Source organism: Lissotriton vulgaris, chromosome 1_1 (genome assembly GCF_964263255.1).
Source record: "Lissotriton vulgaris chromosome 1_1, aLisVul1.2, whole genome shotgun sequence".
Taxonomy (NCBI): domain Eukaryota; kingdom Metazoa; phylum Chordata; class Amphibia; order Caudata; family Salamandridae; genus Lissotriton; species Lissotriton vulgaris.
In genome coordinates this window covers 2,120,509,037-2,120,523,622 of record NC_141685.1, presented here as the reverse complement: position 1 = coordinate 2,120,523,622, position 14,586 = coordinate 2,120,509,037, and the positions used below count along the sequence as shown (strand labels likewise).

The following is a 14,586-nucleotide window of genomic DNA, read 5'->3' as shown; positions in this document are numbered from 1 at the left end:
GTGGGTGGGGGAAGTGACCAGTTGTTTAAGTCCGAGGTTGGCGAGGTTGTCTAAGAGGGTGGCGGTGTTGCGGTCGTTGATCTTTTCAAGGTGGAAGTTGAGGTCTCCCAGAAGGATGTAGTCTTTGGAGGGGAGCGCGTGTGGGGTGATGAAGTCCGTGATGTCTTCACTGAATTTTGCGCGGGGTCCTGGTGGTCTGTAGAGGAGGGTGCCTCTGAGTGTGGTCTTGGGGTCGATGTGGATCTGGAAGTGAAGGTGTTCGGAGTTAGCGAGGTTGGCGTCGGAGCTGGTAGAGATGCGGATGGATTTCTTATGGACGATAGCGATTCCTCCTCCTGTGTGGTCGGTGCGGTCCTTGCGTGTGATCTTATAGTCATCTGGGATAGCGATGGCGATGTCAGGGGCGGAGGAAGCGTTCATCCATGTTTACGTTAGGAAGGCGACGTCAGGAGAGATGGTGTCTAGTAGGTTCCAAAGGTCAATGGAGTGCCTGTGGACCGAGCGGGTGTTGAGAAGGATGCATTGTAGGTGGTAGGGGTCGGGAATCTGTGGTGTGGTCGTAGCGGAGATGTTGTCGGTGCCGCTAAATTTGCAGGAGAAGCAGGAGAACGGTCCATGGGTGCGTCCAGGAGCGGCTTGGACGCAGTTGGGGGCGCGGCCGGGGTTAAGGGCTAGGAGGGTGGCGGCATCGTAGGTAGTGCGGGGGGGCTGGGGAGCGCGAGGGGCAGGGGGTCTGGCGCTGGGCGCGGTCCAGGCGCTCTCCATGGTTCCGTGTGAGAAGCTTTGGGGAAAGGTGCAGCTTTTGGTGGGGAACTACGGAGAGTTCTAGCAGTGTGGTGAACCATGGTTGTCGGGCCCATGTTGGAGCAACCACGACCATTGTGAGAGAGTGTTTGAGTTTGTGCACCAGTAACGGAATGAGCGGGAGAGGCGGAAAAGCGTATGCAAATCTGCCTGACAAGTTCATCCATATTGCATTTTCCTTTGGACAACTGGTGTGGATACCTGTAGGCGAAGTTTGGGCACTTTGTGTTTAAATGTGTGGCAAACAGATCTATGTCTGGGTGGCCCCACATTTGAAAAGACGGAAGAAGAATTTGCGGATGAAGTTCCCATTCATCAATCTGCGGTTGACGACTGAGCAGATTCGCAATTTGTTTGTGTATCCCAGGTAGATGTTCTGATAAGAGGTATATCTTTTGAGGAATGGTCCATCTCCAAATGTTCTGTGCTAGTCATGAAAGCTGCAGAGTGTGTCCCCCCCTGTTTTTGTATATAGTACATTGCTGTCATGTTGTCCGTCCGGACGAGGACAGTTTTGCCAAGGAGAGGTTTCTGAAAAGACTTCAGGGCAAGAAATATGGCCAGTAACACCAGGTGATTTATGTGGAGGAGTTTTTGTTGAGAGCTCCACATACCTTGTATGGTGTTGTTCAAGAGATGAGCTCCTCAGCCGGTGAGCGATGAGTCTGCTGTTAGTACTATTTGTGGACCGGGTCTAAGAACGGCCGCCCTTTGGAAAGATTTTGTGTGCGCCACCACTGCAGCGAGCGATGTGTGCGGCTGGGTGTCCACCAACACCAGATCTGTAAGATGACCTTGAGCTTGGTTCCACTGTTGTGCTAAACGTTCCTGTAACGGACGCATTTGGAGTCTTGCGTAAGGGACAACTAAGATACAAGGGGCCATCATCCCTATTAACTGCGTGAAGACTCGAGCTGGTAGTGAGTGTTGCGGTTGACATTTTGTTATGGGGGCTTGCATACTCGCTATCCTGGCTGGATTGGGGTATGCTAGGACTTTGGAAGGATCTATTAGTGCACCTAGATACTGTTGGGTGTGGGACGGTAAGAGATGTGACTTGGTGAGGTTTATTGTGAATCCCAAGTTGTGCAGCAGCTGGATTGTGTCGTGTGTTTGTTGTACACAATTGCGGTGTGACTTGGCTTTTATGAGCCAGTTGTCTAGGTAAGGAAACACATGAATGTGTTGTCTTCTTAAGTGGGTTGCTACCACTACGAGACATTTTGTGAAGACTGGGTGCTGTTGTGACCCCAAATGGAAGGACTTTGAATTGGTAATGTTGTTCATTGACCATGAACCGTAGGTATCTCCTGTGAGCAGGGTGAATAGGAATGTGGAAGTAAGCGTCCGTGAGATCTAGAGTGGCAAGGAAATCGCCTTGTTGGAGCAGTGGGAGGACATGTTGTAGCGTGACCATGTGGAAGTGGTTAGATTGTATGTACAGGTTTAATGGTCTGAGGTCTAATATTGGCCTGGGAGAGCCATCCTTTTTTGGGAATGAGGAAATAAAGGGAGGAAGCCCCTGTACCTTGCTGGTAAGGGAACCGGTTCTATTGCATGTTTTTGCAAGAGAGAGAGAACCTCCTGCTTGAGAAGCGGACATTGGACGCTGTTTGGGAGGTATGTTGGGGGAAGGTAGTAGTAGTAGTAGTAGTAGTAGTAATTTCCAGTAACCATACTACCATACTGGATAATTCATCTTACCCACTTGCCTGTGGTGATGGAATTCCAGACAGGTAAGAACTGTGATAGTCTTTCCCGGAGTGGAGTGGTCTGCGGGGAGTGGAGGGAAGTCACTGTTTTGTGGTGGGGGAGTTGCGGGTATTAGAACCACGTCATCTGCCCCGGTTGTTATTGCCTCTCTAAGTCCCTCTAAAATATCCTCTGCTAGGGGAAGTTTGAGTGGAGCTTTTGTATCTTGAACAGGTGTTTTCTGGGCCAGTGGTTTTGGAGGCGCCCCTATAAGAGGAGGGACAAAAGGAACCTCTACTAGTTGTTGCGTGTAGAGCCCCCATAGATTTGGCAGGTTCTGGGTCCTTTTTTATCTTTTCTAAAGATGTGTCCACAGTAGGTCTAAACAAGCGTTCCTGATCCAAGGGTTGATTGAGGATAGTGGACTGTACCTCTTGTTTGAAACCAGATATGTGTAGCCACGCATGTCTGCGCAGTAATACACTTGCATTAATTGTGCAACATGATGTATCTGCTGCATCCAGGGCACATTTAATTGAGGTATTTGTAATTAATTTCCCCTGTTGTATAAGATCGTTTGCCTTGGTCTTATTTTGGTCTGGGAGATGCTGCATGAGCTTTTCAAGCTCATCAAAGTGAGCCCTGTCATACCTTGCTAGAAAAGGCTTACCTGATGCATATAATAGTTTAGACTAGTTTAGAGTCTTTGTCTGCCTAAGGTGCATCACCTGTGGTTTGGGAATTTGCCCGTTTACAGGCATTTGCCACTATCAATGAGTCCAGAGGAAGTTGACCCTCTATGTAAACAGGATCACTTGGAGCTGGTATGGGTTTTTCTCAATTCTAGGATTGAGCACCCTAGCTCTGACGGGGTCATTAAAAACCTCAGGGGCTTGTTTACTCATCCCTTTGAGCATAGAGAGAGTGTTTGTTGTCTTGAGGCTGTGCGAATGTCTCTAATAAAAAACCCTCTTCTAGGGGGTCTGAATGGAGTTGAACCCCATGGTATTGTGCAGCTCTATATATCAGTTGCGCAAACCGTAAGTTAGGTTATTGTATCTCCGTGCACTCCTGTATATAGGTCTGGGTTAAAGAAAATTTGGGCGCGTTTCCTTGTCGCACTGTGCCTGTTAGTGCCTTACGTAATAGTAACAAAGTATGATTAGGAAATCACTAAAGGCGCGCTTGTTTTACATGAAACGAACAGGTTTCTTCATTAATTTCGTGGTGCTTAATTATCTTTTCCAAATGAAACAATCATATCATTCTTGAGATCATCATGTGTATTGATCCATTTCCAAATGGATATTCTTTGGCAAAATTGATTGTAGAAATTCATTTCAATCATGAACAATTAGTTGCATTACTTCATGCCCGCCCAATGCATTTCGGGTTAAACAGGGTAACCCTTCGTCAGGGGCCTAGAAAATGAAAGCATACAGGATCTTAGCGTTCAGCATGCGAACCTTATGCATATTCAAATACATAGTACATTGTTTAAACTAAACATGTTGCATGAAAAGTCTTCAAGCATTTATCAACCATACAAATGTAATTGGCAATCATCAAGGTGAAATCATAAACGTAGCTGGATTAGCCAACAGTTAAGATGAATATGTGTGTCAAGAGAGTCATTGGCGTGTAGAAATCAAAATAATGGGAATACGGAATTTACATACTACGCTGTGGGCGATAAGTTGTAATGCTGAAGAAAGCATAAAGGTCCGGGTGCGAAAATAAAAGAAAACTGGGTGATAGGGAACCGTGACAAACTTACCGAAAGAGTAAGGTGGTGAAAAAGGCCCCATAGGTGAGGTGGCCGAGTCTTTTTTCTTTGAGGGTATTCAGGTGTTTCTGAGGTGTCCAATTTCCTCTTTTTATGTGGAATAGCGGCGACTTGCCAGTAATGGGGTCAATATGCAGTGTCTTTTGCTTAGGATCCGATGGATCTGGATGGAAAAAGTTCCTTCTTTTTTCGGCATCGAGGATTAAGGCTCAGGGTGGTATTTTGGCCTATCTTCCTTGCCGAAGTCTCTGGTATTTTGAGTTTTGGTTTCAGCACTGAAGAATCTGGAGTCGACGGTACTACCTTGCGCTTATGTTTCGGTGCCGAAGAGGGTTTTACTGTAACGTGATGGGGCTGGATCGATCCCGAGCTGCCTGAAGGCTTAGTGGGCTTCAGAGCTGGGCCCGGAGGCGGGGCTTCTGAAGCAGTATCACGGTGTCGACCCAGACCCGAAGGTGAAGGTGTTAATGGAGCCTTGTGTTTTTTCTGGTCCGGGCGTCGACGTCAGTACTCACGGTTCGTTGACCTGGAGTAATCGACTGGTCTTCTGAGTCTGATTCGTCAGCTTCGGAGATGCTGGCTTGTTTGTCTCCAGATCGTCGGGCCTGCCTTGAAGAGGTCTTCTGGCGCCTAGGCTGTGGAACTGGACATTTTGGGAGGTTGAGCCCGGCGATCAAGTATAATCTTCTTGGACCTAAAAGAATCACAGGCCTGGCAGTGTCGATTCTCGTGATCTGGAGAGAGACAAAGGTGGCAGACCTCGTGGCGATCTGTGTGGGAATTTAGCCCCACACTTGCATTTTTTTAAATTGATTCCTTTCCATAAGCTAGTTCATGGAGCCGATCGGCCTAACGGCCTAATGGCCAACGTCGACGACCGGACTCGAAAATCTGTTTGTGAAGTAGATGCGCGTTGAGAGATCGCAATCGAAACAATACCGCTGAGCGTTGAGAGCTTTGCACGGCGAAGGGGATTCGAAACACCACCAACCCGGAGCGCAGCAAATTACATCCGAACCCGATGGTGGAAAAAAAAATCTATCTGGAGTGCGCACTACTAACCAAAGGAGGAGTCACCTATCTTGTGACTACAAAGACTTCTACAATAAAAAAGTACAAACATCCAAGCCCAACACCAGATGGCGATCTATGCAAAAGTAGGCAATCTTCAGCTCATATGCCTCAAACAGCATGTACTAAAATAACAGCATTGACAACATTCCAAGTAATACTTATGTACGCTAAGTCTAAAATGAACTTCTCCCTGTGGCCACGCCCTACTTGTGCAGCCACATTGCTCTGAAACCAAGCATAATGCTCCCCTGATTGTACTGGTCTAAGCGATGGGTTAGTCTTAAGTCAGGAGAACTCATGAGGCAGTCTGTGGGAGTGGTCTGCTATAACAGTAAGAGATCATGGGATTACCTATTAGGGGTAGCATACGTCAGCTCACCCATCTAGGGTCAGAGATAGGACTGTATAGCCCGAACACATAAAATTTCAAAAAACGGAGGGGGTAAGTGGTGGGCAGAAAAGTAAAAGTCAACAAGTAAATGAAACTATGTTAGTGTGCAAACTACTGTCCCAGGGGTATCACAGTGTCAGCAGAACACTGGAGGGTGGGGTACAGCATAGAGGGGTGTGGGCAGAGAAGGCGAAGAGCCCCAACCGTGGTCACCATCTCCCAGGCCATCAGTGCTCGAGCATTCCAAGGCAGCAATCAGTCGAGGCAGCCCTGAGCAATACTCCAGTCGGCTAAACAAGGTCAAGCCGTCGACCCAGCCCCTTCAGTCACCATTATCCTGGTCATCTGCAGCTGTGGGAGATTCACGTTCATATACCACCTGCGACCACAGGGAGGCTATGGGCCTACGGTGGACCCCACATGCCTACCTGCAGTGCACATATGACCAAGTTCTTATCATGGTTCTGTATTTCAGGAACCTTATGTTAGATTCCTACAAAAACGTTCAAACAAAATAAACGAAATGTCTAGGCTTAGAGCAATAAATGATTTTAAAAATGTTCAATCAAGAAACTGTGGGTTTTATGACGGGCTTAAGATGAAGAGGTTTTGTTTTCAAAAGAAGAGACTTTCACAGGTACCCAAATAGTACTTAGAAACTGAGGTTATAAATTACATTCAACCACTAATTTTCCAAACTGTAGGATACAGTTAAACCAAATAATCTATGAAACAGTATTTATCATGAATATGCTTTGTTGATATAATTTTGTTACCTTCCTTGTATTCGGAGTCGAAGCGCTTCTTTACCTCACTCTTCCATTTAGTAAGAACGGAGGATGTGACAAAAAAGGCCATCAATGCAGAAAAAAAGCTGAAATTTGCAACTGTGAGGATGAAGCCAATGATTAATCCTATAAAGTAAAATCAGTTGAAGGACAACATTAGGAGCAACATCATAAAGCATGAAAGAAATGATCTGTACAATGACATTTGTACGTGGTATGCAGACATCTATTCATCAGTTCATAAGGAAAGAAACAAAATCAATAACATTAAATTTTTTTGCTTCACAGATTATTGCAGACCTGCAAGGTTGTCAAGGTGTATTTTACATTGCATTCAAGAGAGAGTTTCCCCAGCAACAAGAGTTTTCAAAATACCAAAAATCTTGAGTTAAACAGAACAAGAAACACATTGTTCAAGTTGTGTTACTTAAACCCTATCAGACTAAAGGAAGCTGGATCAATCATTGACTGAAAATATATTTAAAATATGCACATTTAGAGTTGAAGGTTTATTAGGTCTAATCTATTTATATAATAAAGGAAGACATACCAGGGTTTCAATGACTTTACAGTAGATTTTAAAAACCTTGTGCAAATTTGATTCAAGAAACTCTTGTTTGTAGAATTAGTAAAATATGTCAGAAATTAGCACTTGAATTGTAGTTAGTGCAACATGTTCCTAGCATTTCAAGTAGAATCAAACACAAACACAGAATTTCTTCACACCGAAAAGTCTCTAGATCATTTCTACAAAATGTTGTGGATTTGGTCAACCTTGATAATTTGCTAGATGCAATGCAAAAAGTATCTTTACAATCTTCAGAGTTAATGAAGAATGCTATTGACTTTATAGTCCAGTATGGTGCACTATTATGTAATGTGTGTCAACTAAAATGCAAATATTTCTCATGTTGTATGTATGTATGTATGTATGTGTGTTCTTATATAGCGCTCAATGACCCGAAGGGTATCTCGGCGCTTGCCTTGGGAACCTGTCCTGGCTTTTCCCTGTGAGATAGCCCCTACAGGCATTCCCCAAGGTGAAAGCCAGGCATCCCGCCGCGGGGGGCCGTTGTGGAGATTAAGCAAGCTTAATGCCTAGAGTTGCAGAGTGAGAACCCACGATTAGATTAGAGCAGGCACCAAAGCGAGAATTATCAAGTCCGTGGACATTTTGAGCTCAAGACCCTGCCGCGTCGGGAATTGAACCCTGGTCCCGGGTCTGCCTGCTCTACACCGTGAGCCACACTTCTCCACCATGTTGTGCTCTGTGTAGCATCAAAGGAAGTCATCCCAACTGTGTCATTTAGGTAGTTCTACGTCCTAGAGGTGATAAATGCTATATTATCCATGTGGCGACGGTTTACAGAATGTTTGCTTAGTGACAATGCCAAATGCCAGAAATGTGAGGATCTTTGCATGCATATGGATAGTTATGTGAAGAAAGGTACACTCCTGCATTCTTAGACTTTTACAGGAAAACATGACTGCTCTATTGGACATGACAAAAAAACAGGGTCTGAAAACACCGGTCTACCAAATGTTCAGCGTAATTGGAGTAGATGTGAAATATCTCCATGAGAGTAGGCTGGGAAAGACTTTTAGTGACTCTGGCACTGCAACATGTTCCATGTTCGAATTCTTGCCCCTCTATAAGAAAAGAAATGTTGAGGCAGCAAATTAGGACATTTTATTTGACAGTGCATGAGAAATGGCTTGCAATGATGCATAGAAATGTCCCTTCACAAGCCATGGCATTTGAAGTCAAAGAAGGCTCACTGAGGTAAAACAACAGGAGATCTGCGGCGTACCCCAGGGATCCTCCCTCAGCCAGATGCTGTTCAATATTTACATGGCCCCGCTCGCACACGTAGCCAGACAGCATGACCTCAACATAATCTCCTACACCGACAACACTCAGCTGATCCTCTCCCTCACCAAGGGCCCCATCACAGCTAAAGCCAACCTCCACGAAGGAATGAAGGCCGTCGTCGACTGGATGAAGACCAGCCGTCTGAAGCTGAACTCAGACAAGACTGAGGTCCTCATCCTCGGCTCCAACCCTTCAGCATGGGACGACTCTTGGTGGCAGACGGCACTGGGGGCAGCCCCGACACCCACCGACCATGCAGGCAAACTGGGAATCATCCTCGACTCAACACTCTCAATGACCAAGCAAGTCAAAGCCGTCTCTGCCTCCTGCTTCAACACCCTATGCATGCTCCGCAAGATCTACAGATGGATCCCGACAGATACAAGAAAGACAGTCACCCAGGCCCTTGTCAGCAGCAGACTCGACTACGGAAACACCCTCTACGCAGGAGCCCAGACCAAGCTCATCAAACTACTACAACGTATCCAAAACGCCTCGGCACGACTGATCCTCGACATACCACGCTACGGCCACATCACCCCCGACATGAGAAACCTGCACTCGCTCCCTGTCAACAAGAGGATGTCCTTCAATCTCCTCACCCACGCACACAAGGCACTCCACAAGACTGGCCCAGCCTACCTCAACAGACGGCTCTCTTTCTACATTCCCAACCTGCCAGCTACGCTCTACCGACCTCGACCTCTCCACCGTCCCGCGCATCTGAAGAACAACCACCGGTGGGAGATCCTTCTCCCACCTCGCCGCCAAGACATGGAACACCCTCCCACTGAGCCTATGACAGATCCAAGACCTGCTGACCTTCAGGAGGATACTCAAGACCTGGCTGTTCAATCAGTGGCAGCCCTCCTCCTCCCCCTCCCCACCAGCGCCTTGAGACCCTTGCAGGTATGTAGTGCGCTTTACAAATGATTGATTAATTAGTTTAATAAGGTTGTCGTCAGCACTTTGTGTTCCTTTTGCAGAGTTTACATCTAGCATGGGAGAGATAGGAAAGATCTAAGATAGTGTAGTCTGATGTGTTCCTACTTTTAAGGCATTGGTCTCTACACCATATGTTTGCTTTTGTACTGCCTTGATTATCTCTGGCAGTACTTGACCATCTGCAGCAATCGGCAGAAGGGTCATGATGGTTAATTGTCTGGTCATTTCATATGCTACCCTATTGTTATTTTCTGTTTGTGATATGGGGATCTTTAACGGACAGTCTTGCTCATCTAGGTTCTACAAACTTTCGAACCAGTTTGCTGTATGTACGTTATATCTCAAGTGACTTTCCATTGGGCAATCCCTATTTTTTATTTATTTTTATTTTTCAAAAATCTTTATTGAGGAAAGTCATGTCAGACACATTACAAAATGCAGCACTGCAGCTCAAATCTGCATAGTACAGATCAAATCAAGCATTTGGTAACAAATAAATAGCATCTTGCAGTGAAGAGAAACACGTGAAGGTGAAGATCACAGCTCCACCACACAGAGGTTCCTCCCATCTAAGGGGAACACACATAAAATAATAACATCAGTGGGGAATACCAAATGGCAGGGGCACCAATAGAGTCAGAGTCAGTCAAATACACTTTATTCGATTATTTTAAAATCATAAAAGTATGCTATACATTCATTTCTGATCACAACAAGCATAAGTTTTAAAAAAACAAATTATAAAATTCTTTAAAAACAGGAATTCGTTATGTACAGATCTTCAATGGTGATCAAGATAACTATACAAAAAATATATACAACTACATTATTTTTAGAACCACTGTAGATTGTTCAGATTTTTCAAAGGATTTACATAGTTTGTACATTGAATTTACTACAGATCTATTTACAGTTCTATTTACAGTTCTATTTACAATCAATTTACAACCATAACCTGGCGAGGTGTGCATACTTTGAGGAATTCAAAAAACTAAGTCAGATGGTAATAGCCTAGAAATATTTCGGTCAAAATGCCAATTCCCATACTATAAGGCTAGAGGTGGTCGAAGTCTTTTTTGCCTGGACCGAATAGACATTGTCAGGAAATTAGCTACCCCGTACATTACTAATGGTGTTTCCATAAGCTGCAGGAACAATAAAGCCGGTTTAACTTGCATAAACTCTTGATCTTTCAGTATAGGCTTAATAAACTTCTCCCTGGCACTTTTGAAAAAAGGACAAAAAAACAGAAAATGCAGTAAATCCTGATCAGAGAAATCATCACAACTGCAGGGAGCATTCTCGTGGGGCTTACACCACTTATCGTATTCACCCAGCAGAAAGTGAGCTTGATTAAAGCGAAATTTCGTAGGAGCCACCGGTGATATGGTTTATTTACTGTCATCAAATATGGTTGGATAGCTAAAGTTGTAATCGTCATATAGTGAGACCTTACAGTTGACTTCATTATTTCACATGACTCTCTTTCTGCTTCCCTTTTCTTTATAATGTGGGACTTGGCCCAGCTAATGTCTTCTCTTTTTAGACCTTCGGGTTTAGTATATAGATCAGGGCGGCCCAGATATCCTGCTGTTGTTTTAATATGTGTTAGCCACTCGATCTCAGCCACTCTGTCCCGCCCCATGCAGTCTCTAATGATCTTATGATTTAGAGTTAGATTGGGGTTAAGCCATGTTTTAATCCATGACAAGAGTGGGGCCAAGGACAACGTGTCTTCAATATACCCCATCCCCAATTCCATATGGATTGAAAAGGCAGGAGTAGATTGGGGAAGACCCATAAGAGATCGTAAAAATATGTTCTCCGCTCTTTGGATACGGGACATGTTTTTAAAACCCCATATCGAGGCCCCGTACCTGGCTATGGCCAGGGTTTTGGCTCTATAGATAGACAAGATAGCCTCGGCTGGTTTGCCACCAAGTCGTTTTGCGAAACCCAGAATAGCGGCAGACGATCTGTTTACTGCCGCTGCTTTATTCTGGATTTGTGGTGCCCACGTCCCTTTCTCATCAAACACCACTCCTAGATAGGTGAAAACTTTGACTTTAGAGAGCACGGAGCCATTACAAGAGAGGGTTTTAATGTTATTCTTGCGATTGCCCACTGCCATGACATGTGATTTCTCTGTATTTATTACTAAATCCAGATCTTGCATAAAAGCCCCAAATGCATTTAGTAGATGTTGTAAGCCATTAGGGGTTCTTGACAACAATACCGTATCATCGGCATATAATAGGACCGGCATCATGGAACCACCCATGCGCGGTACATCATTAGAGGCCGCTTCCAGAGACTTTCCCAATGAGTTAATATAAAGAGAGAAGAGCATGGGGACCAGGATGCACCCTTGGCGCACCCCCCTTCCAGATTTAAAAAATGCGGTACAGTTTCCCTCCTGGGACATACGAATAGTCGCCCTTAGATCACTGTGAAGTTGCGCCAGAAAATTCACAAGTGCTCGATCCAGTCCCTTATCAAGGAGTATTGTCCACAGCTTTGACCTATTAACTAGGTCAAAGGCTGTGGACAAGTCCATGAAAGCCAGATACATCATCCCCCTTGATGCTACTGTATATTTGCTCAGTATGAGATGTAGATTTAGGCATTGGTCTTCTGTGCTTCTGGCAGATCGAAAGCCATACTGAGCCTCGCACAAAATATCTTTATTAGTGGCCCAAGCTGAGATTCTTTCTAGGATAACCTTACCTAGGATTTTAAATGAAGAATCTAGCAATGATATGGGCCTGTAGCATCTTGGGTCCCCCCTTTGGCCCTTCTTAAATATGGGGATAATGATGGATTGTGACCATGTAGTTGGGGGTCTTGTCTTATCTATACTGACTACATTAAAGACATTTGGGTGTACAACTGACACATGGCCGAGTTTGCTTTGAACATATCGGCAGGTACGCCATCTGGGCCAGGGGCCTTCTGGGCTGCCGTGTCCTCAATTGCCTTCTGTACCTCTTTTATAGTAAAACTTGGTAGAGTGTCTTGTATGTCAATCGGTATTGGGTCTATGGGTCCTAGATTGAGATTACTGCCATAGATCCTTTGGAAGTGATCCAGCCATTCCTGTTCTGGAATATTTACCTCTAGTGGCGCATTTTCTTTCCCATTAAACAAGGGAGTATTAACAATGGTCCAGAATTTTGCGCTGTCCCTCAGGGTAGCCTTCTCGTGCAAATCATCCCAAGCTTGTCTTTTTATTTCTTTTTTTCTCCTTAGAATATCCAAGTTATACTTTTTCCTAAGCCTGGCCACCTCAGATCTATCTCGGGGTATCATTTTCAAAGCTTTATGTAATTCTCGGTGTGATTTGGAGCATTCGGTATTAAACCACCCCTTTACCTTTTTCTCCCTGTTTTTCGTTTTATATTTTAGATCATCTGCTGCCTGGCGGCAGATAGATTCAAAAGACCGGATTATATTCCCCTCAAATTTAAGTGGTTCCCTACAGATGTTAATTTCTTTACCCACTTTTTGATTTAAGGAGTGGAAAAAATCCTCTGGGATGACTTTGCTCCATTTTACCCGCCTCCCCTGGTCCCTTGGAATTAAGTCTGCAGAAATTTCTGCTTTAGTATTTTTATTAAATAAAAATAAGTTGTTATTTTCTACTTTCAACACAACCGGGTTATGATCACTAAATGTAGTGTGTATAGCATTATAAAAAATAACATTATGTAACATAGCCGTAGAAATGAATATATAGTCAATAATAGTGTTGCTATCCCTGGCACTGTAAGTTGGGACCCTTTCATTACTATCGAAGAACTCTGGTTCAAATAATTCATTCTCTAGAAGAAGTTCTTCTAGGGCAGACCCTTTTACAGAATGTTCAAAGTGTGGAAGTGGCAACATATCTATATTTACAGTATCTCTTAACTGGCAATTCTGTTGACCCTCCCGCTGATAAACATCCTAGGCGCAGATGGACAGCATTCTCCCTGGCCAAATTCAATCGGGCACTTACTGAGAAAGGTCATCCTGGGGGCGACGGGGTTGATGAAGTTAATTTCAACTTGGACCAACGCATTCTGGAAGCTTTGAATCAGGTGGCACCTCTGGGTATGTCGAAATCAGGCGGCCGAATGCAACGGTCGGCGCCCTGGTTCAATGAGGATCTGCGTACGGCCAAGGCTGCATGTAAACGCGCCGAAAGGCAATGGAGGATTGCATACTCCATGCAGGCCAAAACTGTTTACACTGATTGCAGACGTGCCTATCATATGTTGATTAGGAAGGCTAAATCATCATATTATTGCAATAAAATTGAAGAAGCCAAGCAGTCCACCAAGGAGCTTTTCTCTATTTACAAATCTATTGCAATAGGAAAATCCGCCACAGCACCAAAGAAACTTTGCACTACGGAGGGCTGTAATCGTATTGCGGAGTACTTTGCAACCAAGGTCTCCAATATATACAATTCCTTCCCCCAGAGGACAGATAGTGGCATTGCCCTCTTGGAACCCCCAAGAAGGGAAGGGGAACATCGGCTGACCATGTTTGTCACCCCCTCCACTACGGAGCTTCTCCGTATCTGTGGATCCATCAAGTCCGGTTCCCCCAGAGATCCGACCACCCCCAGCCGGCTCAAAGACAGTTTGCCAGTGTTAGAGCCCTATGTGCGTCAACTTCTGGACACTTCTTTTGAGTCTCAAGTGGTCCCGAAGGCCTGGAAACAGGCGGTGGTACTTCCCTTGCAAAAAAAGGCCAATGTCAGCTTTGAAAAGCTGGACAATCTCCGTCCCATTTCCCTCCTTCCCTACATGGCGAAGGTGGCGGAAAAAATAGCCAACATACAGCTCATGCAGTTCGTGGAGGCGGCTTCACTGCTCCACGACTCGCAATTTGGCTTCCGTCCCCGTCACTCGACGGAGTCTGCTCTTCTCGTGGCGGTGGAGGCACTCAGACAGGGAGTAGACGAGGGCCAGACGATGGCACTGATCCTTTTAGACTTAAGCGCAGCATTCGACACTGTAGCACATTCCACCTTGCTACAGTGTCTGAATGGAGGTGGGGTGACAGGAGCTGCGCTTGGATGGATCAAGTCCTTCCTCTCTGAGAGGTGCTTCCAAGTCAGACTGGGTGAGTGCTACTCTAGGGAGATCGAGCTGGGCCAGGGCGTTCCTCAGCGTTCGTCCCTGAGCCCAACTCTATTCAACATCTACGTCTCCCCCCTAGCGGCCATTGTGGAGGGTCATGGCCT

General features: G+C 45.2%; 1 protein-coding gene across 2 annotated transcripts in view; it reads right to left on the bottom strand.

Annotated features, from left to right (window-relative positions):
• The window catches only part of TMEM19 (transmembrane protein 19), a 455,689-nt gene that overhangs the window by 137,848 nt on the left and 303,255 nt on the right, over positions 1-14,586 (bottom strand). For both annotated transcript variants that reach the window (XM_086921730.1, XM_086921720.1), the window contains exon 4: positions 6,524-6,661. In XM_086921730.1, coding sequence (XP_086777856.1) covers positions 6,524-6,661 — 138 coding nt within the window. The remainder of the gene's footprint in view (positions 1-6,523; positions 6,662-14,586) is intronic.